The 23,410-nt window shown below is 43.9% G+C and overlaps 1 protein-coding gene across 3 annotated transcripts; it reads left to right on the forward strand.

Annotated features, from left to right (window-relative positions):
• Positions 1–858: 858 nt before the first annotated feature.
• On the forward strand, positions 859–10,800 carry ERRFI1 (ERBB receptor feedback inhibitor 1). 3 transcript variants are annotated; one of them, XM_053962847.1, is made up of 4 exons: positions 859–962; positions 7,303–7,498; positions 7,633–7,709; positions 8,266–10,800. In XM_053962847.1, exons 2-4 carry the CDS (start codon positions 7,377–7,379, stop codon positions 9,459–9,461), a joined length of 1,395 nt encoding a protein of 464 aa, XP_053818822.1. In that variant the 5' UTR covers positions 859–962; positions 7,303–7,376; the 3' UTR covers positions 9,462–10,800. The 3 variants fall into 3 exon arrangements, with proteins under 3 accessions (XP_053818822.1, XP_053818823.1, XP_053818824.1); XM_053962848.1 differs by lacking the exon at positions 859–962 and adding an exon at positions 1,222–1,500; XM_053962849.1 differs by lacking the exons at positions 859–962; positions 7,303–7,498 and having other exon boundaries at positions 7,629–7,709; positions 8,283–10,800.
• Positions 10,801–23,410: the final 12,610 nt, after the last annotated feature.

Here is a 23,410-nt window from a genome sequence, read left to right on the forward strand (position 1 = left end):
CGTGGGCAAAGCCTGGCCCCACCTCACCGCCCGGACCCGCTTGCGAGAGAAAACCATGAGGCACCGACGGGGAGAAACACGGGGAGCCACGGCCGCCGCTTCCGTGCCGGGCCGGGCCCCGCGCCCCTCGGGGCCGCGCCGGGCGAGCGAGCGCTCCCTGCTGCCGGCGGGGACGGCTCCGAGCCCCGGCAAGGCGCAGGGAGCCTCCGCGCAGAGATGGGCGGTGAGGTGCCCTGAGAGCGGCGGGGACAGGACCGCGAGAGGCGGCGGAGGGGAACAGAACGAGTGACTGCCGCCCCAGGAAACGGGGAACAGGAGGAGGGCGAGCAGCAGGCAGCTGCCCTGAGGGATCAGCGCCAGGGAAAAGCTCAACAGAGGCACAGCGCAGGACGCCGAGCGCTGCAGAACCGAGAGCGGCACCGCCTCAGCATCCCCCGGGCGGGCGCTGCCTCCCCGCCGCTGCGAGCGGCCGAGCGCGAGCTCCTCAGCTCGCCGCGGCTCTTCACCCCCGCCTGGCGAACGCCGCTCTCTCTGAGCCCGGAGGCGGCCGGTCCCGCAGGCCGGGGCGGAAGGGGCTGCCAAGGCGGAGGCGGCACCGCCCAGAGGGGCGCCCCGGGGGCCGTCCCCGCCGGCGGGCGCGGGGCAGCAGCAGCAGCAGCAGCAGCAGCAGCAGCAGCGGCGGCGGCGGCGCCGCCCGCGCCCAGGCCCTCGCCGGGAAGCGCCGCGGCCCCCGCGCCCGGCGGAACCGGAAGCTGCCACAACCCCCGCTCACGGGGGCGCCCCCCCCGCCCCTTTAAGGCCTCCCGTGACGAACGCGGCGCGCGGGGCGGGGGCGGGGCCACGCGCGGTCCCGCCCCCCCGCATAAGAGCGGCGGCCGGCGCGCGCCGCGGCAGTGACCGGCGCTGGGGCGGCGCATGCGTGTGGCGCCGGCGGCCGCGCGGAGCTGCGCGACACTGTCGGGGTGAGTGACGGCCCCGGCGGCGCCTCCCGCGCCCCTCGCCGCCATGGCGGCCCCCGGGCCCGCCCGGCGCACCGGGGCCGCCCGCCCGCGGCTCGGGGCGGTTCCCGTCCCCGCCGGGCCGAGCCGCGCCGCTGGGGAGGGAAGCGGGGGGCGGCGGCGGATCGGGCGGCACGCGCGAGTCGGTCGGGCCGCGGCGCCGGGGTTGGCCGAGCCCGGGGGCTCGGAGCCGCGGCGCGGCCCCCGCCGGCGGGCGTGAGGGCCGGGAGGAGCCGGGAGCGCGTTCTTTGCTGTTGTACTGAGGGGGTGGGGGGGAGCAGGGCCGGACCCGCCGCCGCCCCGCTCCCCCCGGGCCGGCGGGGGATCTCGGGGGGACACTCGCCCCGCTCGCTGCGGCGGGAGTCCCTCTGAGTGGGACGGGACCCGCCCGGGGTCAGCGGAGTCCGCAGCCACATTCTTGAAAACCAACGTGGCGTGCCACGCGTTTTCTTGCCGACCCGAAAGAGTATCAGTGCTCTGTGCCTCGTTCCGAGCTGCTCCCGTGAGTAAACAAGAGACCGCACTGTGGGCTCCGGCTCTGCGCTTCGCACTCTAATTTAGGCCGGCTTAATTTAGAATAAACATTTCTTTGTGACTTAATACCTCATTACGTACTTATCCTCGATTTTCTGAAATAGCCGGTCTGTGGTGGTTAAATCTGGAGACACGGCTGTATCCTTCAGTGTTGGCAGCGGGGCCTCGGATTGAGGGTTCTCCTGTCCCTGCAGCCCTGACCAAGGGCCCGGTGCAGTATTCTGAAGTAATAAGCAAAAAATGTATTGTGCTGGATCCAAAGATAACAGTGTCTCTTTACATATTAACTGGATGGGAAAGGCTCTGGGGGCCAGGTGTCACGGTCATTTTGGGAATAGCTGAATCTTTGTTGTACTGGAATGGCAGGTGAATGATGCCTCTGCATCACCGGTGCATTTGTGAATTGCACTTACAGTCTGTTAAACTGCTCAATTCGCCTGCATTACTCACTCAGTTTACTTTATGTACAAACTTAGCTGACTTTCCTTAGTAATTTACCTATATGGGATAATTTTCTGGATTTTTTAAAATAGAAACCTACCTGTTGAGTTGGACTTATGTTCTTGGTGAAGCCCTATGTGTGCCATGCTCTGCAGTACAGGACTTACTTGAGAGAAAAACAGTTCCAGTTCTCTGTAGTGGAAAAGAGACTTAAAACTTATCACAGTGTGTCTAACACTATGGTTATGAGTCTGAGTCAGCTAGAAAGGAATTTTTATTTCCTGAATGTAAGCTGTCTATATTCACATTAAAATTTTCAGGAGGGTGAAGTACCATACCTTAAGCATGCATCTGAAATCTGACAAGCAGAGGCAAGGCAATTGTCTTGCTATTTAATTATTAGTTTTCTACTGGCAATTTACAGGTTACTCCCATTTGCTGTGTAGGACTGTGAAATGGTAGCCCAAATTTTAGCTGAACTTAAACTCCTTGATGAACTGTGGTTCTTTGAATATATTCCAAATAGCTGACAATCTAAATGCAGAGTTTGTCTGCTGTTCAGTTGATTTGTCTGTTGTATACCCAAAGGATTAGTTTTATTTGCAAGCACCCATGATTTGACTGTTTAGTGATCATAGTCTGAAATTCTTTACCCCAGAGTGGTCCGCTTCTGGTTGGCAGAATGTGTAGAAAAATATCTCAAAGTTAAGAATGTAATTCATTTATACAATAACTGTAAAGAATATAATTCCTATAAATGGAAATACTTTCTGAGGCCTGTATCTGAGCATGCTTTGGCCTGTGACTCAGGAATACTGAATTGCACTGTGGAGGTTTGGTGCATAGTAAAGGAGATCTAATTATTTATCAGGTGAATAGATTTAAACTAACCTTCTCATGAGGCTGTTTCTGCTAAGTGTTGGTTGCTCAGCATTCATCTAGCTGCAAAGACAGAAGTACTTGAGGGATAAAAACCAGAAAAACAGAATTTTAAACATTTTTTTAAGTATATGGAGCTTCAGAAAGTATATTAACAGCATTTAGTTTTTTAAAGTCCAATATTTGGAAGTCTGAAATACTTAAATATGAAAAGGGGTGGTTCTATCTCAGGTACTTATGTTAAATAGAAAGTCAGAGGAGAAAAAGGAAATTACATCACATTGTCAAATAAGGAACAGCTAGCTGGAGTAGATGACTTGTAGTGCAAAAATGTGCCCCTCCTCCTGCGAATTGCTTCTGAGATTTGTTAAAGATAATGTGGTGGCAAGGTGAGCAAAAATAGGTTGTGGATTTAAGGTAGACACGTTTCTTCCCCTCCCAAAGGGGTAAGCAGGTCTTTTTTCCTTCCTATCTTTCCCATTTCTTACAAGAAGTATATAAGCTCCTTGTCAAGAGTGCTGCCTCTATAAAACCTGTTGAAAGTCTGTACAGGCATTCAGAAATCTGCACAGCAAGTTGCTGTATTCCATATCCATTAAGTGAAACGTTCTAGAGCATGCTTTGGTCTACTGTGCATACCAGAAAGGTTTTCTTTGTTATGAACTTAACTTGCCTCAAATACTTGGTTTCATTGGGGCTGGGAGAACAGGGAACAGAGTAATAAGATTCTGTGTGTGATAGGTGATAGGTTGAGCTAAATATATATGCAAATGCTTCTTAGTTTCTAAACAGAGAATTACTGTTGTTATAACACAAGTATTTATTAATATGTATCATTTGGGATATTTGCCGTAATTCAACTTACACAAAAATCTTTCCACAGCTCTCACTATGTAGATATGCTACTGTTTATGGGTACACTTGACTATTTTCAGCTTACACACAGCCATCCTGTTGAAGTCTGAAGGTATATTTGGCTTTGTAAAAAAAAATTTAAAAATCAATCTCCTCCCCAGTCCTTGTTATTATTGATATTTGTTAATCCAAGCAGACCTGGGTGATTACAAGCACCTCCTTTGCACTGTTACCATGCCTTAGAGGGAAGGGTGTCAGTAGCTTCCTAATGCACCAGCAAATTTTTGAATTGCCTTGGCTTGTAAATGCCCTGTAGAAATTACCGGCCATACTTTTAGTTTGTACTCTATTTCTCTTGAATAACAGAAACTGTAACATCTTCAAAAGTGCTTCGAACTTCCTAAATGCCACAAGCTGCATAAGTAGGTCAGACAAGCAGAGTAACTGAAAGCCCATTCTGTGCAAATGAGCAGCACACAAATGGGAGATCAAGAACGCTTCATTAGTGCATAGTGTCCATTTTCTTTAGCAAATATAGTTTGATGTTATTTATGGCTAAGTTTAGATCCTTAAACTTTTAAGGAGGCAGAATTGGGACAGCAGTTAACAGTGGAAACTGATGATGTCTATATCTTCCTGGCTTTATTAATTTTTTTTAATACCAATTACTAGAATATAATATATACTACTCAGCTTTAGTAAGAGCATGTTGCTAAAATACAAACTTAGTTTTCAATTACTGTTCTCATGTCTCCCTCTTAAGATACTGTCTTCAAACAAGCTTATGCATGTTTTAAAATACAAGCACCATTTCTCTAGAGTCCACTGAAAAAGTAACTAGGTGGTTTAGTGAAGGCACTACCTCTCTTGATATCCTAGCTTAAGGCACGGAGGACAGTTTCATAACTCTCTGAAATGTCAAGGCAAATCACCTGTGAATTTGCAAAGATGTTATTGATGAATGAAGCAAGCTTTATGGCTATATAAATTGTGCTTTACTTTTTAAATTGATTGAAACAAGTGAAAATTACCTTTTCCTAGAGTATGTAAATATTTAAGTCTGTTTCAGATGTTGAGCTTAGCATTCCAGAGAGATTTCAGAGAGGTGATTGTGCAACTATCAGTCTTGAGAGCTGAGATTTAGACAGCATTCAGAAAGCTGACACAGTAATTACTAGTAGTGGTTTAGGCGTGGGATTTGGTGGAGGTTGGGCTTCTTAACAAGCCCTGCAAGGGTTGTATGTTATCACAGCCAGCACATTACATGTGCTCTCAAACTAGAGCAGTTGTTCCCCCCCCTCATTTTTTATATCCTAATCAATGCCTCATGGTCCTGTCAGATCTTGTACACACACTGAGGTGGAGTACAATCATTTGCTGACTAATCAGTGTTCTGTACCAGCGTTTTTTTAACTTGTGACTTGCATTTGACTTCAGAAATACTGAAATGGATAGCAGGCATTAGCCTTAAGCTCTCTTAATTAATTTTCTTTCTTTTGTAGATTTGTTGCTAATAGGATAGGATCCATGAGGCACAAAAAGAAATCACTGTTCAATACAGCATGAGCTGATAAGATGGATGTTTTATTTGGAAATTATGTTGATATGAAGTCATTTTAGAATTGGTGCTATATGTGTACTGTATGCTTAAGTCATTTTGACAAATGGGTATCTCCAGTGTTTGCTCCCCTGAAGACAGTGGTTCTGCTTGCATTTACAGGACTATGTTATTGCTTCCTGAGGCTCTGTGTTTTTATTTAATTTTGCTATTAGATATCTGCAGTTCCTGTTACTGGGAAGGGTCCAACTGAACTGTGTTATGCAAAAATTTCTAGGGTTAAGCTAGCTTTTTAAGGAGGTTGTCTGAAGAGGATGGTCTTTACTAAAATCAGGAGGGCTGAATGAAGCAGGACTGTGCTGCAGTACCTACAACACTGGTTTGGCCCTCATTCACTTCCATTGAAGTCTCCTGGCTAGAGTTACTGTGAAATGCCTGCCTAAAATATATTGGATATCTGGCAGTGAGTAAAGCAATCCCACTCCTGTTGACAGACAGTCAGGATTGAGAAAACCATCACACTCCTGAAGAGAATGGGATTAGGTCTCACACCATAAACATACATACAGGCAGAAGCTACTGGTTTCTTAAGGTGATCAATACTGGACCAATTCAAAATTGAAAGAGCGCAGCAGAGTTGTTCTTTCTCAAACAATTGTTTATAAACTGCAAATAGTGATACTGGATTGCAAACTAATCCTTGGGCACCTGCTTTACTGTCCTTAGTCCTGCTTAGGAGTTTGCCCATCCCTCACACTGCAGACAAGCATAATGGATCTTTTCTCCTAAAGGAAAAGGAAGATTACACATCTGCATAGAACGCCTGGTTTTGAGCAGATTTACCATGAACATAAGCTACTACCTGTGTCTGTACTGCATTTCCTTGCAGTACCACACTGTGAAGGGATTTTCTTGCCTTGTTTGCTGAGCCCTGATATTGCCAGCCCTCAGTTGTTGGTTGACTTTTCTTTAGATGGAATTATTTTTGTGGAGGGATATGGACAAATTCACATTCATATTATATGCTCGTAGTATTGATTCTCAAGAGAGATACAAATTAAACTGTTTTGTGTGGGGTTTGGTTTAGTAGGTTTTTCTGTGTTTTTTAAACAGACCATATTGCCCTTGCTGAATGTAGGTTATTTGTGTAGATGAAACAGAGACCCAGAGAACATATTTTTAATAGTCTTAGACTTAATTTCTCCTGCCTTCAGAATGCTGACTAATTTTACATTTCCCCTTCCCCTCCCTGATGAATTTCCTAAACAAAGTCCTGTGAGTCAATTTGTTCTGTAGACTGATTACTTACTCAATATAAAGCAATTGCCAACTTATTTTTTCTGCCATAAATGGGCAAGATAAAGCATTCTTCATACATTCAAAATAGAATTGAATGCAGCGCAGCAGTGTCAGCTGAGATTATTTCAAATCACTAGATTTCCAATTTGTTTGAAATAGCTAGAAGACGTAAGGCTGTTTTAAAGTATCTTAATGATTAAGTCAGTTAAAAACAGCTACTGTTTTATGTAAAAGAAGTTTTAGAATTCTCATTCGAGTAGTCAATAATACTGTTTATTAGAGCAAAGGCTGTGGAAGATAATACTTAACAGCTGAGTAGGCTGTTACATACTGGTTACACTGGAAGCTGAAATCTTTAGCAGAAAGATACAACTGAAGGCAGCTACAGGAAGGTTAGATTGTTCTAGAAAACTTCTTAAAAAAACTTTTTTTGCATGACTAACTAGTAGTTTATGTTCAGGAACTGAAATTGTGGGATACACAACTGCCATATATCAATACCTTAACATATTTTTCCTTTTTTTTCTATGCAGTGTAGTTCTTTAAGAGAACTTACCTGTTTTGTACTTTAATTTTGCAGTCAGACTCTAAACAAGAAGCTTGGTTTTTCAGTTGGCAAGTATTAGTACAGGAGGCCTTTCTACAGAGCTTTTTAATTCCTTGAATACTGAAATTTCAGATGAGACATGGAACAACATCAGGTTTGCATTTCTGATATTTGTGTCCTCCCTTTTGAAGGGAATGAAAACTGCAGGAAACCTGCCAAGTCCTGAATATCAAGGGTTGTGAGACATCTCAGAGAACACTGCACGATGTCAACTGCAGGAGTTGCTGCTCAGGAGATGAGAGTCCCCTTAAAAACCGGATTTCTTCACACCAGTCAAGGCATGGGCAGTCTGAAAACCTGCTGGGGTACCCACAGTGGATTCGAAAAGTGAGTGAGGCTAAAATTTATCTATTGCATCTTCAAGTCTATGAAATGAGTGTTACAAATACTTGTGCCACTACAGAGCTATGGTTCATTTACAGTGAAGGCTTTTTTTTTTTTTTCCTTTTTTTTTTTTTTAGTACTTTCTTTAACGTGGACCCTATAGCAGTGACATATAACTTAAACCCATCAGCCGAGCACCATTTGCCATCCATCGGTGAGTACGAGGTGCCGCAGCCGCGTTGGGAAGTGTCGGGATTTGTCCCGGAAAAACCGCGCGGGCCCCGCTGACACCAACGCCCCCTGCTGGCAGCTCAGCTAACTGCGCCTATTCCGCCCCCGCCGACAAAACCACTTCTAAATAACACGGTCGAGTCAAACAAAAACACGCACACCCCCCTCCCGTTCGCCTTGTGCATAGGAGGCCTCTGAGCTGCCATTACACTTCTGATGGAAAAAATATTTGTTAAAAAAAATTACTTGTTGTAGTCTTATGCTGGGATTTTGTAGCTCTCTTGCTTATGCTTGGGGTCTCTTGAACTACCTCATTTAACTGGAGCACTGGTCTAAAACAATAAGATAATCTGCTACTACCTTAACTAAGGCATAAATCCACGACCAGATGTGATCTGTAATATCTGCACTTCACTACCTGGAGACATTAAGCAGACATTACTTACTGTTGCATTAGAAGGAATTATATATGCAGTGGCAGAGTCATGTGCTGGAGTGTTACTTAGAAAAGTGTCTCTAAGAATTTCTCACCTTTTTAGGGCATTCTTCCAACCAGGCTTCCATGAATGACCACGTTGCTGGAAGTTGCATCCAAGTCCCATCTCAGAAATCCAGTCCACCTCCTTTAAGTCCCAAAAATGAGCAGCCAATTTCAAGGTACGATGACCATCTCGTTCCTGGCTTTAGTAAACTGTCATTAACCATGGGCTGTGTTTCTGAAGAAACTCCCCCTCACATGCCAATAAAAAATGGACCAATTCAATTTCTGTCTGCGTCTTCTAATGATCGCAGCTGCAGGCCACTACCCCCTCTGCCTATATCTGAAGACTTTACTCCAGATGAGGTTGACAAAGAGGTAGAATTCCTGACTAGCTCAGATACTGACTTTTTGTTAGAAGATTATGAACTTCCTCCTTTTAAATCCGGTGCTCCAAGCCGTCGGAGCTTTAGGGGCTGTGGACAAATCAACTATGCGTACTTTGATGCCCCAACAGGACCAAAACCAGAAGATGCCAACCCTACCCAAAGCCTAAATGTGTACATATCCAGTATTTATCCTCCCCCACAGCAGCTGCATCGACGCCTGCGAAGGTCCCATTCCGGGCCAGCTGGATCTCTCAATAAACCCATAGTAAGACTAACTGGACACTTAAACAGGTCGTCTCCAACTTCTGATGAAGACAAACCAGAGATTCCACCAAGGGTTCCCATACCCCCACGGGCTCTCAAACCAGACTACAGAAGGTGGTCAGCAGAAGTGGCTTCCAGTGCGTACAGTGATGAAGACAGGCCTCCCAAAGTGCCTCCCCGAGAACCTTTGTCACGCAGCAATTCCCGCACCCCCAGTCCCAAAAGCCTCCCATCATACCTCAATGGGGTTATGCCCCCCACCCAGAGCTTTGCACCTGATCCTAAGTATGTCAGCAGCAAAGCTCTACAAAGACAAAACAGTGAAGGATCTTCCAACAGGGTCCCTTGCATTCTTCCAATTATTGAAAACGGTAAGAAGGCCAGTTCAACGCACTACTATCTGCTACCAGAGAGACCTCCGTATTTGGACAAGTATGAGAAATTCTTTAGAGAAGCAGAGGAGAGGAGCTCTAACACTGAGGTTCAGTCCTGGTCTGGTGACTGCACAGCCACCTCAGCCCCAATAAAACTGGACTCAAAACCCAGAATGGACATAGGTGGTCCCCTGAAACGAAAACACCTGTCCTATGTGGTTTCCCCTTAGTGTCTGGGAGCACAGTCTCAGCTCAGTTGCTTGGGATGGAGCTGAACTTTATCATGTTACAAAGTTCTTACAGTTCACAGATAATGAAGTAGGAGCAGTTTGTCCTCTGAGAACTGAAAAGTGGATGGTAAAGTCTTCTTATGCTGCATACATTCAATATGTTTCTTGAGACTTTTCCTGTCTTGGTATGTAAGCTGAAAACCTACAGAGATTCCACAGAAACATGGAGGGATAGTAGTCACAGTTGGCCAGTTGTATGCTACCTAGATGAACATGTTTGGTAGTCAAAATTATTTAAAAATATAAAAAAATCGATCTTTGCTTAAGAGTTGCTTATAAAGCAGACAACAGACCAAGTAATGCAGTACAGTTTTTGTAATAGCTATTTTCCAAAATTTCTTTTACACAGTAATTCTACTGAGAACAGACTGTCCTCTTTTACTAGGATATGTCTTATAAGAAGGTAAATGTGAGATATGATACCCACTTCAAGACTTGGCAGGCATATTGGAAGTGCATTTTGAAAGATTAATCTATCTTACAAATTAATTTGATGCTAATAGACTTTTAAAGTGAGTTAGATTTTGTGAATTCAGTTGCTAGACACACTTGGCTCAATTTTGCAGTTTTTCCTAGAAGAGACTTGGACCAGCTATTGCTAAGCCTCTGCTGCTGCTCTTTTCCTGCTGGATCCTAGAAATGTGTGAATGTGTCCTGAGCAGCCACAGGGTTGCTATTAGGTAGGCAGTAACAACTATGTGCTCACCTAGAGTCTGAAATTATGACTGTATTAAATACAGAAACACAGCACAAGCTGGTCTTGTGTTCTGCTTTCTGTTCAGTATTTTAGGGGAGGAGGAGGAGGATATGAGGAAAAAACATGATTCCATTTATGAACAGTGTCAGTCCCATCTCTTGCTGCTTCAGATGCTGCTTCTTGCTGTTTAATTTTTCCTCACTGTGCCTCAGCCATTCACTGAAGTTCACTGAGGTGCCACCTTAGCAGTTTCTTGTGCTCAGTTTGGTTACATTTATCCTCTTACAGAAAAGCACAAGAGAAAGGGTGCTCATTAAGGGGGGTATAGAAGATGAATGTGTTCCTCCTAACAGAAGTAAACAAGGTGTTTACAGTTTAAACTGCTGAATGAGATGTTTGAGCTATTTTAAGCTTACTTTTTATTTGTTTTAGTACAAACTAAATGAAGGTGAAATACATGCTATAGAAATGCACTGATATTTCTGCATTGTGTACAGTATTGAATAAAAAATAATTCACTTTGTATTTTGAATATTGTCATGTCTTGAGTTTAATAAAGTTATAAAATACTTATTTATGATACATTTTGGTTTTTTGTTTTATTGAATAGTGCATGCAATTGCATTTTAGTTCTGCATTTACTGGAAAGTTCAAAGTTAATAATGTTAAATGTGCAATAGATGTTGAATTCAGCTTGCATTTAATTAAAGATTTCTGCAGCAGTGTTCAATAACTTACATTGCACACCATTAATTTTAATTCTGCCCTACTACCTAGTAGCATGGTATCTAGTTTCGTGCTGACAATAAAATATCCTGTAAGATTATCTGGCCTAACATTATTAATGATTTTGGTTTTTTCTAGAGTCACCTATAGCATGTTAGCCACCATCATACAGAAGGGAAAAGGCAGTAGTGTTCCTGTCTTCAATTTCTCACCTGGTAGAAAAAAGCATGATTAAGAGGGGAAAGAAATTGTGAATACTTACCACAAAGCAAGTGTATTTCACCACAGTATGCAAGCCATGGATGAGGTTACTGAAGACAGAAAGCATCACAGATCAGGCAGATCCTCTGGCTGTGTATGCAGGCAAATACTTGCCTTGATCTGGCAGTGTGGATGTTTCTGTCAGTGGGCTTATTTCAGAATAAAACAGGGTACCAGCCTTGGAACTGTACTGGATGTGAAAAATGTCAGATGCAGTTTTTCAGTAATGCCCAATCCCTTGGCTCTTACACCTTGGAGGATTGCTAAGATTCATGTAGGAAGGTGCCTGAACACCTACTGCTGTGCCATAGCACTAAGAGCCCAGGCAGATGATAGGCTTCAAAACATAAACAAGTTACCTAATCCTGTGCAAAGCTTTCAACTCATATTCAGCCTGCTGAAAGCTCTGCTTTCCCTCCACCCCCTGGATTTTTATAAGATGAAAAGGTAAAATCTATACTTAAAACTGCTTATATTTAAGGGGAAGGCTGTAACTCTAGGACCCCAAAATTACACCATCACTGCTGCAGCAAAGAGATTGACACTGCCAAGCTGCAGCTCTTCCCTCGCAGACTGTTAGAGCTGGCACAGACTCAGTAGTTGTCATTCCAGTAAGAACTCCACCTAAACCCAAATAACTGCCCTACAAATCTCTCCTGGCTTTTGCCTCTGGGTCCCACTCTCCATTCCTGATACTCCACATTTTTTCCTTAAACATATTTGGTATAAAATGGGGTTATTTGTTACAGTACCTCCAGCCCTGCATTCCAGCATGTATTTTCACTTTTGTTAACAGTAGAGGTGCCCTAAAAAACATCTAATGTAGCAGCAGAAGGTTTTTCACTTGAGTTGCTTCTGCATACAAGCTATTATCATATTTATAGTGCTGAAAAACTTAAAACCATTGTAAAATTTGTGCTTTTGAATGGTCTTGCATAACCTTTTCTGAAATTCCTAAAACATTTAAGACTTTGCTGAGGGTATTGGCCACTTAGTCCTGAGTATTAAAAAAAAAAAAGTTGCTGTAGTGATGTTAGCTTTCCTATTGTGAGCTATGTCAGCTCAATTACAGCACAATGTTAAGAAGTTAACATTTCAGAAGTTAAGCAAGGAACTGCTTGGCTGTGAGCAAGACATTCAAACAGGTTACAGAGCTCACGTGCCTCTTGAGTACAAGGAAAGTAACTTACAGGCAAGTCTTACAGTGTTTAAGTAACTTGACTGTTTTACCTTTAAAATTCTGTAGTAAAGAGGTCTCACTGAGGACTTGGTCACAATTCAGTGGTTCTTTTTGTGAAGGGGTCACTGACAAAAGCAGGTGGAAGCCTTGCACATATTCTTAGACACCAGATTCCTGTGCTTTGGGAATCAGTCTGCATGATCCAAAAACTATTTCATTTTCCAAGTGAGTAATTAAGGCTGTAGAGCTGTGGGGGAAGCTCTGCAAGTTCTGGCCAGAAGACATTTCTCTGCTCATCCCCTGGCACATGATAAGACTTGTCAGGACACAACATGCTTTTGCAACAGCCTATTCACATGTTTGAATATTTAGAGTTTGGATTCACTTGAGCAAGGCCTGACAGCTTGCCTCTGAGAGCTAGATTTGACTGGAATAATCACACTTCAAAGCAGTTACAACCTGATAAACTGAAGCTTGGAGAGCCCAGGAATTTGTGTTAAAGCAGGGAAGAAAGATGTGTGTGTGTGGAAAGGCAATGCTGCTCACAGCCTCCTGACTGAAGGAGCAGGTTGCCCACACTGCTCCCCTGCCCTCAGCGCTCTCCTCCATGCCTCAGGAGCCTGTTGTGACCACCCAGCCACGTCAGGGAGGACTCCTTGGTGTCAGGAGGCAGCAGCTGGGCTGGGGCAGAGGGGGTGTACCTCAATAAACTCCAGAGGGCTGGATCCAGCACAGCCCTATAGTGAACCCAGGATCACTGGGATGTGTCTGGCAGCAAAGCTGGTGAGAATGGGAGGAGAGTGCTGGGTGACCTCTCCCCCAGGCTTAAAACCATTGATAGCACAAGCAAAAGCACAATGAGTAATGACTGACAGCAAAAAGCATCTGTCATATTCACCCTGGGCAAGGGTTGGTGTTGCCTGGTGCTGCTTGGCGGCTCTGCTGTTTGCAGAACACCCTTTACTTGGTGAATTTGGCAAATCAACCCAGAGGAGCTGAGTCTGGCTGGTAACAAAAGGAAAGGATGTTTGCCTTGGTATAGCTTTTCCTGAAAAGAAGAGGCAGTGTTAGTACTAGGTGACTTGAAAAACCCATTAGCTTAACTTCACCATATTAACTGTTAAACAGATCAAGTCAGTAAATAACACAGAGCTGTAGCTGATCATCAGCTTCTTTTGCATCACAAGAGATAAACCAGAAAGTAAACCTGATCCGGAAGTATGCTGATTGACGACATAATTAAATTCTGCAGTCATTTAAATGTACTGATTGTTGTTGCTGTCATTAAGAGTTTTCCATTCACTCCCAGACTGCAGCAGGCACAATTACTACCATCCTGAAACTGCACAAGAGCACCCAACAACATCTCATGTGCTCCTGCTGCAGCCTTGCTTTTGTTTTTAAACAGTGTGAGTGAAGTGTTAAGTCTGACATGAAAAAGCAAAGCATCTTTCTAGTCCAGGACAAAGACACCAATTTTGCAGGGGCAGTTACTACAGCAGAGTAGTTGCTGATGGTGTTCAAACCGAGTCTTGTCAAGAATTCACGGTTAAGATGATGGCCAGATCAGTCATGGTGGAATTCCCAGCCTTCAAACTCATGATTACAGACTGTGGCCCTTATAAACACTTTTAATATTACAAGCTGTATGTTAAATACATACTCACTGGATTATGTCAAGAAGGAAATTGGAGATGAAGGTAAACCCTCATTTTATCTGCTTGTAGGCACTCTGCAGTTAGGCAACCTATTGATTTTCTCTGGGTGTACTCAATGTTCCTGGGGTAAACTTTTGTTTTTAAAGTAGGCTAATCTTACCATTTCCTGTCAGCTTGCTTTTCAGGACAGCTTGTATTCATTTAAAACTGAAAACATACAGCAAATGTTCTCTTTCACACAGCTTCCTAGCACTGAAAATCTAGCACACAACGTTTAATTATACTTATTAATATTCGTTAAATAGCACTGCAGAAATTTCTGGCTGCTGAGCTTGTGATTAGCATTTGTAAACTGAAAGAGGTGTTACCCCCACCCATCCTGCATCGTAATTCAGGCCTTGCATAATCCCCACCCAAATGCCTATTTTCATCCACAGAGCTCATTATTTTTTCTGAATCATACATGGAAGCCACACCCGTGATTGCTCATATACTGTTGCTATATTATTTATATATTGGTGTGCACCTTGATCCCAGCTGCGGTTAATTTTGGAAAAGGTGTTAGGTATTCCAAATTTTAAGTGGCATGCCACTGAAACATGGGAACCATGACTGCTATTAATTTCCTTACAAAGTGATTCAGAGGAAGAGATGCTTCTTTCTGAAGATTAAAACTGTCATCCACAAATTATTAACATGTGAAAGCCACAAAGTTAGAGAAGTGCAAATACACTGCCATGAAACACCAGAAGGAAAACCATGCCAGATAATCCCACCATACCCACCCTGAATCTGCTTAAGGATGCTAATTATTAATCACATTGAGCTATCACAACATACTAAGAGGCCCTCCATGCACAAAGTCTCTGGATCAAGCATGGGGTCATCAGGCCTGACACAGAATAGCTTCTCCTGCCCACCACCTACCCAGATGACCAAGAGACATGTTCCTGTTACCTATAATATTTATTTTACCTTTGTTAATGTGTTTATTATTTTCACAACCACCTCAAGGACAGGGTCAGCACTACTGAGTGCCCTATGGAAGGCAACTGGAACACACAACCAACCCTATAAACCTTGCAGTGGGGAGGTGTAAGGCTCTCCAGGAACTTACCAGCTTCAAGGAAGTTCACACAAAGCTCATGCCATGTTGAGTCCAGCTGCTCCACGGCAAGACACCAGTGAATAGCAAGTGGGCCTCTGACAGGTTACTCTGACAGGACAGCCTTGCAATCCCTGTATTGTCATCTACTGGCTGTTAAACAAGGTCCAAAGAAAAGAACCATATTAGGCTGCACTTGGTGATTTCATTGGCCCCACGTCATATTGATAAATTAGTCAAGAAAAGTTCTCCTGCGTCCCAGTTGCACACCCCAGCACTTAGAGCTTAAACAATTGGATTTGGGACTGGGCTGTGATGCAGAATCTGCACAGCAACAGGCACGTGGCAGTGCAGAGGCCTCCAACCACACAGGGCAGAGGTGAGATTACACACCCTGACACATTCTGTTGCTCATGGGATTCAATTGCTAGTGGGAGGGAGGGTTGTCTGTTCAGAGTAACTTCTCATCATGATGAAAAAACACAATGAATGAAAGTCATTGCTTCCTTAAAAGCCATGGGGACAGACAGCCCCACCTGAGACACTTCTAAAAATGGATGCCAGCAAGGAGAGTGTCAGTAAGCTCCTGCCTTACACAGAGGCTGAGGGAGAACTGTCATGAGGCTCTGATGAAGAATGGCTTGCCTGAAGGAAGGATGAACTGGTTAGCTCCTGAATTCAAGTTAAATGGTTTAGTGCTATTGTTTTGTTAAAGGCTGACAGGCTAAACATGCATATTGTTAAGGGTGAGGTGACCACGTGAGGACATTTTCTTCTACCATCACTCATATCATGGCCAGTGCTGGATGCAGTACACAACTATTCCATGGGAATAGCCAAGGACCCCATCAGTCCACGGGGAATATTTCCACTGGAGGAGCAGCCCTCTCCACTAAGACAGACAGCAGGCACAGCCAGCAGTCCGAGCTGAGCTGGAGGTGATGCAGCACAGTGCACAGGAGAGCTCCAGATTGCTCAGCCTCTCGGGCTGCTGACACCTCACAGGCCATTGCAGGGTGCTCTGGACATGCTGCCTCTCGCAGGCCACACTTCTGCTGTCATCTGAGCTTAATTGGACCAACTTGATCAAAAGCAGTCTCCACGATAAGACAGGATGCTATTGCATGCCCTGGAGCAGCAGGATGAGTAAGGCAGCTGTTTTACAAGCAGTTCAGTTCACAATTTAACACCTGAGCTTTATGTTGGGCCAGCCAGTCACCCGCGAGGGAGCAACCAGTGCAACACAATTGCAGAACCCTGACTTTCTCCAGCAGCACAGCAGGAGGCAGGCGGGCTCGCTGGCCTGGAGGATTTCATGACACTGAATATCCCCCGAGAGGTGCTGTGCAAAGTGACCCACAAGTGGCCAAGACCCAAAGCTAGAGAAGCCAAAGCTCCAACTCCTCTTTGTGACCTGTGGAAATGCCTGTGGACAGCAAGAGCAGGGCAGGGGGCAGAGGAGGCTTCATCTGTTCTCATTATGGGTGATTGGGACAGAACCATCACTGGGCACCAGCCAGGGAATGTCACCCTAAGTGCCCTTCCTTTCTTTTTGAAATTATTATTGAAGTTCTTAATGCTCTGTAGTTTTCCAAAGAGGAGGGAGGGAAAAAAAAATTTGCTGCAGGGGATTTATTTGAAAGTTGCCAGCAAAGCCTGTGTCTCTGTGAGCCCATCCAGGAGCTTAGAGCTTCATTATTTCTAATTTCCTAGTACAAGCATTCATTTACCTTCTACATGATTGAAAGGAAGGTAAAGTAGTCCTTTGCAAAACACCATGAAGAACTAGTGAGTAGTATATCAGATGTAGTCACGAGAAAAGTCAGCACAGATAAATGCATCATCTGTTGCTAGTTCTCTCAGAGACTGCAATTCCCCACCCAGGAGCAGATTTCCTGTGAAAAATGCAAACGACAGTGCTGTGCCCATCAGTGATCAGACTCATCACCACCCAAGGCAGCAGCTGACTTCCTGTCTATCTGCCAGTCACCCTCTTGCCTAGCTGGTGACTTCAGTGTGAGTGCTTTTCCCACGTCATATACAAAATAATACAGGAGAAGGTCTGGGTCTGAGACTAGAGCTGCATGTATGTGGGAGTAGCAGTGTGTTTCTTAGGAGAAAACTCCAAAATATTTCAATGCACAGAAGTAGGCAGCTCCCAGAGTTGACACTACTTTAGAGTAGAATGTGTGCAACTTTAAAAAGTGATTCTGAAGTGACATAGAGACCATTCTGACAGCATAACTCATTGGAACTTAACAGCACAGAGAAACCAAACAGCTGTTTTAGAGAAGAGCTGTAACTGTAAGAACCTCAATAGAAAGATGCCTCTTTGTAGTACAGAAATTCTGAAAATCCTAAATTCTAGCAGCAAAAGCCCTGAACAGAGTCTTTAAGAATGCAAGTGATTCCAACTAAACTACAGTGCAGGAATTATCCCTGTTGCCAGGTTTAGAGCCAGCAGATGATGTGTATTGCCCAGCACCAAATCCCATATTCTCCAGGAGTAAACACAGTGGGACTGGCTGTCAGGGAGCAACAGCAGCAGCTTCTCCCCAATGGCAGACAGAGATCAAAAGCACTGGTGATGGTCAGCTAGAAAAGGACCCTGCAGCAGTGAGAGGCACAGCCCTGCAGGACCTGAAAAAGGAGAGCTGAGCAGGTCTTGTGGATTCACAGAATCATGGAATCATTAAAGCTGGAAAAGACCTTTAAGTTCAAGTCCAACTGTTAACCCACCACCACCACCTTCACCATTTAACCATGTCCTCAAGTGCCATATCCGCACATTTTTGAACACTTCCAGGGATGGTGACTCCACCACAGTCCCTGGGAAGTCTGTTCCAATGCTTCACAACCCTTTCTGTGAAAAAGAAATTCCTAACATCTAATCTAGACCTTCCCTGATGCACTTGAGGCCCATTCCATTCCATTCCATTCCATTCCATTCCATTCCATTCCATTCCATTCCATTCCATTCCTCCTATTTCCAAAGATGGGGCATACACAAATTCTGTGGACAACTTGGTCCAGTATCTGACAACAGAATCACTGAGGAAGCAAATTTTCAGCCAGTACTCCAGTGATCAATCATCCAGCAGCTCTAAAGCCAAGGGGCAAGTCCAAAATCAGACTGGAAGCCTCCTCAGCAAGTCAGGCTCATCAAAGATCAAAGCTACACTCACGCACTACATGGCACTCCTGGGCCATGAGCAGAAGGTGCTGAGCAGGCCCAGGTGTGACTGGCCATGATGAGCTCAGTGCCCCAAGCTGCTGCTCAACCCAGGAAAAAAACTGTTTCAAACAAGCTGTTTGAAGGAATGATGGTCTCCACTCAAGAAAATCTTCATTAGGAACCGACAGCAAATTTAGACCAATACTTTGGGTGTCCTGAAGCTGAAAGCAGTTTGTTTGGAGCATGTAAGGCATTTAACTTTGAAAGATCTATCAAAACCCTGAAAATTGAAGGGAAGTCCTGGTCAGAATACAGGACAGCTACCAGTGGGGAAAGGAATCACCTTGCTTTTCACTGAGCAAATAAAAACACAGAATTAAGGAAAATTCTGTTTGCTACAAGACTGGACAGATTAAGTCAGAAAATTACACTTTCAATTTATGCTCTGCTGAAAAACAAAGATCTTTATCTGGGGCCGTACTCAAACTACACAGTCAACAGTGGGAAAAATCCTCTTTTCAACACAAAGCAGACAAAATTTTAATTGGACAAACAGCTGCAGAATCTGCCATTTGAATTCAGAGGATTCCTTTGATTCAGAACAGCAGCTCTACAAGACTACAATGAAAACTGGGAATCCCAAATGAAATTCCATTATAATCATCTATGAGGAGAGGATAGCTGCAGTACCTTAAAGCTATTTCTGAACCAAAAACACACTTGAACTGTAGGCAAGTTCTGTCTGTGGCTCAGAGGTGCTGCCACTGTAACCTGTAAAAATAATTACACCACCAATATTTAGAAATCAGAAGGATTTGCACAGAAATGTCCCCAGTCCTGCTGGAAAACTTCCATCAGCTGTAGAAGACTTTAGTGTCACAAATGTTACACAAGTCTCACTAGACCCACCTCTGCTCTTTAGAATAGGAGTGCTTGCATGAGCTCCTCAGACAACTTTTCTTCTTCCTCCCTCTACCATTAGTGGAATGGCCTTGAATTAAATTGTAAAAGTACAGAAGTATCTACATGACTTGGAGGGCCATAAAGCCTATGTAGGGAGGAATTATTTAAGGTTGTACAAAGGGTATAATTAGAAGCTGTTAAATGAAGTAAAGCAAACGAACAAGCCCAAGTATAAAAGCTTCCACTCAATCTTCTAGCACACAGAACAATCTTGTAGAGAGCAGAAAGGCTCCTAGAGCTGCTACAGAGACTGAGTGTGACACAGAGCACTGCAACCCCTGACTGCTGCACCCCCCAGAGCAGCCCTCAGTACACCTCAGCAACATGGAAGAGTTGTGATACCTAAAACACAGGATCCTGGTTTTTCCAGGTCTGGATTCAGTTCTGGAGCCTATCATGTTGTCAGCACTGCTTCCCAAAGCGTGGCTACAAAAATACAAGCCAGAAATGCTGCCTAGTCCCTTAAATAATAATGTACTGTGGGGCTACTCAGGATACAGAGACCTGGGCTCAATTCCCTCCCATCTGGGCTGTGTGGCTGGGCCTGCTCTGCACACAGAGCTCTGCCAAGTGTCCACAGATGCTCCTGGAAGACAAGGGTGAGGTCTGCCCTGTGATGCCTCCACACAGGACACGTGCTGACTGAAGGAGCCAGGCCAGTGTCTGAGGCAGCAGCACTGCAGGGATTCCCACAACCTGCTCCTTGCCCCTGCACTTCCCTGGATGCTTCTCAAGAAGTGGCAGGAAGAGGCTGAAGGTCAGATAAATTGTGTCAGCAAGGACAGCCTGTCCCTTTTTGCTGTTCTTCCCAGAAAGCTTCTGATTTCCTGCCAAGTGATAATGCTGCAAGAACTGTAGAATATCCATTGAAGCTCAGAGCAGGGAGTGTTGTCAGAGCTGGGCTGTCAGCTGACAAACCAGGGCAGCAGGGAGGCACATCTGCTCTCATTTTACATATTTTCCTTTCTTTCCATACCACATGCAAGACCACATTCTAAACATGCCGAAAGATTGTCTAAATTTTGGGCAAAAATTAATTAATTCAAATTAATTCACCTAGTGTTTCATTGCTTATTTTTCAAGCTTCAAATGTTGCATCCCATGCCCTACTAAAATGCAGTCTCCATATAACAGTAACACATCCTTTCTTCTGAAGGTAGAGTATGAGAACAGGAATGACACTATGGATGCAGTGCTAGGGATTTTTTCTGTAGTTGACACCCTCCTACTTCTCTGTCACATACTTATCTTTCCAACCAAGTCATGGGTCATCCAGGCTGCTGGAAGACAGGTACTTTTTATAATTTTGGGATCACTGCTTATGTTCACATCATGATGCATCTTTTTGTTGAAAGAACAAACAAAATAATTGGATTAAATAACCATTTTTTGCTCTGACAGTCACTGTGGGCTTCATACCAAATGGTAAGCATATACATAAATGGCTAGCAAGCTGTCCAAGGCTTGTAATTTCTGGATGAAGCATATTCCCTTGTGTGCTTTTACAGCTTTAAGTACTAGTGTGCAGGCTGGTTGGTATCCATTAAGGCTCTGTTTGTCTCCACCCATTTTAAAAGTAAAACCTTTGTCTCTCTAGAAAAGCATCCCTTCTCTGTTGCTAGAGGGACATATTCCTGAGATAGGATTTGCTCCTGCTCACAGTACAGTGCTGTGCACTTCACCTTCCCCTTTTGGAAAGAAACTTGCAAAGGACTGCAACAAAACCAGACTGTTCACTCTCCACATTTCTTCTGCTTCTTCTTCAGTTAGAAGCTTGTCAGTCTGAATGACAATATTTCTCATCACTGCAAGTATTCACTGATGGCTCCAGCATCTATGCCCTCTTGTGTGCATTCCTGCTCCTAAGCCACCTAATACTTCTCAATTCCCTAAGAGAACTCATTCTCAATGAAGCATTCAAGCCCACAGAACAACCAGAATCAGGAGGAAAAAACCTCACATTATTCTTGAGAGATGATCCGAGGCATACAGCAGATGCCAACTGGCTGCCTTCTCATCAGGAAAACAACCAGCCCCCAAACCCTCCAGCTGCCAGGGAACAAAATGCTAAATGTTAGAGAAGAGTGGATGCATTCCCTTCAGTTTAAGCTGAGCTCACTGGCAGCAGATACCCAATTACCACAGGTTCTAAAACTAAAGCTTGCGAATAATAAAAAGGCAACAAGTTCCTAGTGTACATGAAACAACGAGCAGAAAAGTACCTCAGCTTACCTTTTAGCAGCAGGTAAATGAGGATTTTATGAAAAGAGATACTGAAATGTCAGAAAAAAAGCATTTTGCTAACTGGAAGGCACCTTTTTTTTCCCCTCGAATCAGCAAATTCCTTCATAACACTTACCCTAAGAGGAAACTTAGCCTAATCTTAGTTCATACACTTACTTACCCTAACTGAAAGAACAAGTTAATGACACAGAAATAGAACCCAAGTAAATTCATGTTTGCTGGACATCTGCAATGTAAAAGGTGGAGAACACGGTCAGCTGTATGAAGGTAAATGTGATACAAAAGCAGCACTACAATATTTTATGTACCAAGTCTTTTGCTGAACACGGTGGAAGAATCTGCAAGTTAAGCAGATACATCCACGGGCTCTAGGCTCGTTTTTCTGAGTGTTTTTCCTATTACCATTTTAATGGGAGTGGGAAAGCCCAAATATACACACTGAAAACCTCATTTCTGTAAATTGAACTCCCTCAGCCTTGGAGAAAAAAAATTATAATCAAATTTATGGCCACTTTGCTAATGCTTTGTATTAAAATATTTCTGCAAGACTAAAAACAATACAAGCATGGAAATATTTTCCTTCTAATGTTACAAAGCAATGCTGCCACCCAGGAATGCAGAGCTTTTCCTGTATTCTGAATCATGCCCATTTACAAACCAAGTAATTATTCCAGATTCTAGGACAAAGACTCTTTCCATCATTTGGTTTACATTTGCATGGCAATACCAGTTAGATGTGCAGATTTACCACACAAACTTGTAAAATCTTACATAGATTACAACTTTTGCATATCTTGAGCATATTTCAAAGCCAGAGAAACATATGAAATATTTCCTAAACAAATTAAGAGACAGAGCATAGAGTTGAAGCAGTTCTTCCAGTAGTTATTAAGAACACAGACATTTCTTAATTCTGAATTTGCAAAAGTATCCATGTATTTCATTACGAAAATGCAGTAATTGAGAATGAACTTATTTCCCATTAAAATAAGCAATCATAAAGGCTCCTATGCAGTAATTTTCTGAAGTTCAGACTATGCACTTCAGATGTATGCAGAACCAGATTTCCAGATGCTGGGGTAACTTCAGAGTCCAGTGAGGTGCCATCCTTAGGCATGACTGCTGACAGAGCCAGGTAACACCAGAGTGATTTGGTGAAAGAAAGGTAGCAAAGATGGAAATTGATGCCAAGTTCTTAATTCTCATGGGAATACAGCTCCATTACTTCCTCCAGAGACCTGTCCTGCAACTCCTCCAAACTGACAAAGGCTCACTTAAGCCAGGCTTGTAGCAACTTCCAATTTTTAGTAAGCAGAAACAAGCACTGCTACTGGTGGCACTCTACCAAATCCAAACTTCATGCTTTATGGTGATTATTAGCTGCCCAAATAGCTCAATGGATCTGCAATCATTTAATGCAGAACACCAATTTCAATGTATCATGTTCAACCTGCAGGAACTCTGGGGTGCTTGACAAGGTATGAATATTCACACTTCTAATTTAGTTCCAACACTGCTGGAAAACTAATACTAGTTATTTGCCTTATTTGTACACAAGAAATTGAATGTTGTTTTAACTAATTCTAGGTTACAACTTAATAATCTATGCAATGAAATCAGAGAATATCCTGAGCTGGAAGATACAAAGGTCATCAAAACCAACTCCTGACTCTACATAGGGCAACCTAAAAGTTAAACCATGCAGCCAAGAGAAGTGTTGTCCAAACACTTCATGAATGCTAGCAGGCCTAGGGTATTGACCACCTCCCTAGGGAGCTTGTTCCAGTGCTTGGCCAGATGTTGTTTTAAATAGTACATGGTGGTAAAAAGGTTTCATGGGTCTGGGTTGGGAGAGAACATAGAAAGGAACAACACACCAG

This window comes from Vidua chalybeata, chromosome 22 (assembly GCF_026979565.1).
Source record: "Vidua chalybeata isolate OUT-0048 chromosome 22, bVidCha1 merged haplotype, whole genome shotgun sequence".
NCBI classification, from domain to species: domain Eukaryota; kingdom Metazoa; phylum Chordata; class Aves; order Passeriformes; family Viduidae; genus Vidua; species Vidua chalybeata.

Coding starts and splice junctions, on each gene's coding strand:
- ERRFI1 (XM_053962847.1), top strand. CDS start 7,377: ATGTCAACTGCAGGAGTTGCTGCTCAGGAGATGAGAGTCCCCTTAAAA. Junction 7,499..7,632: donor ACCCACAGTGGATTCGAAAA/GTGAGTGAGGCT, acceptor TTTTTTTTTTAG/TACTTTCTTTAACGTGGACC. Junction 7,710..8,265: donor GCACCATTTGCCATCCATCG/GTGAGTACGAGG, acceptor TCACCTTTTTAG/GGCATTCTTCCAACCAGGCT.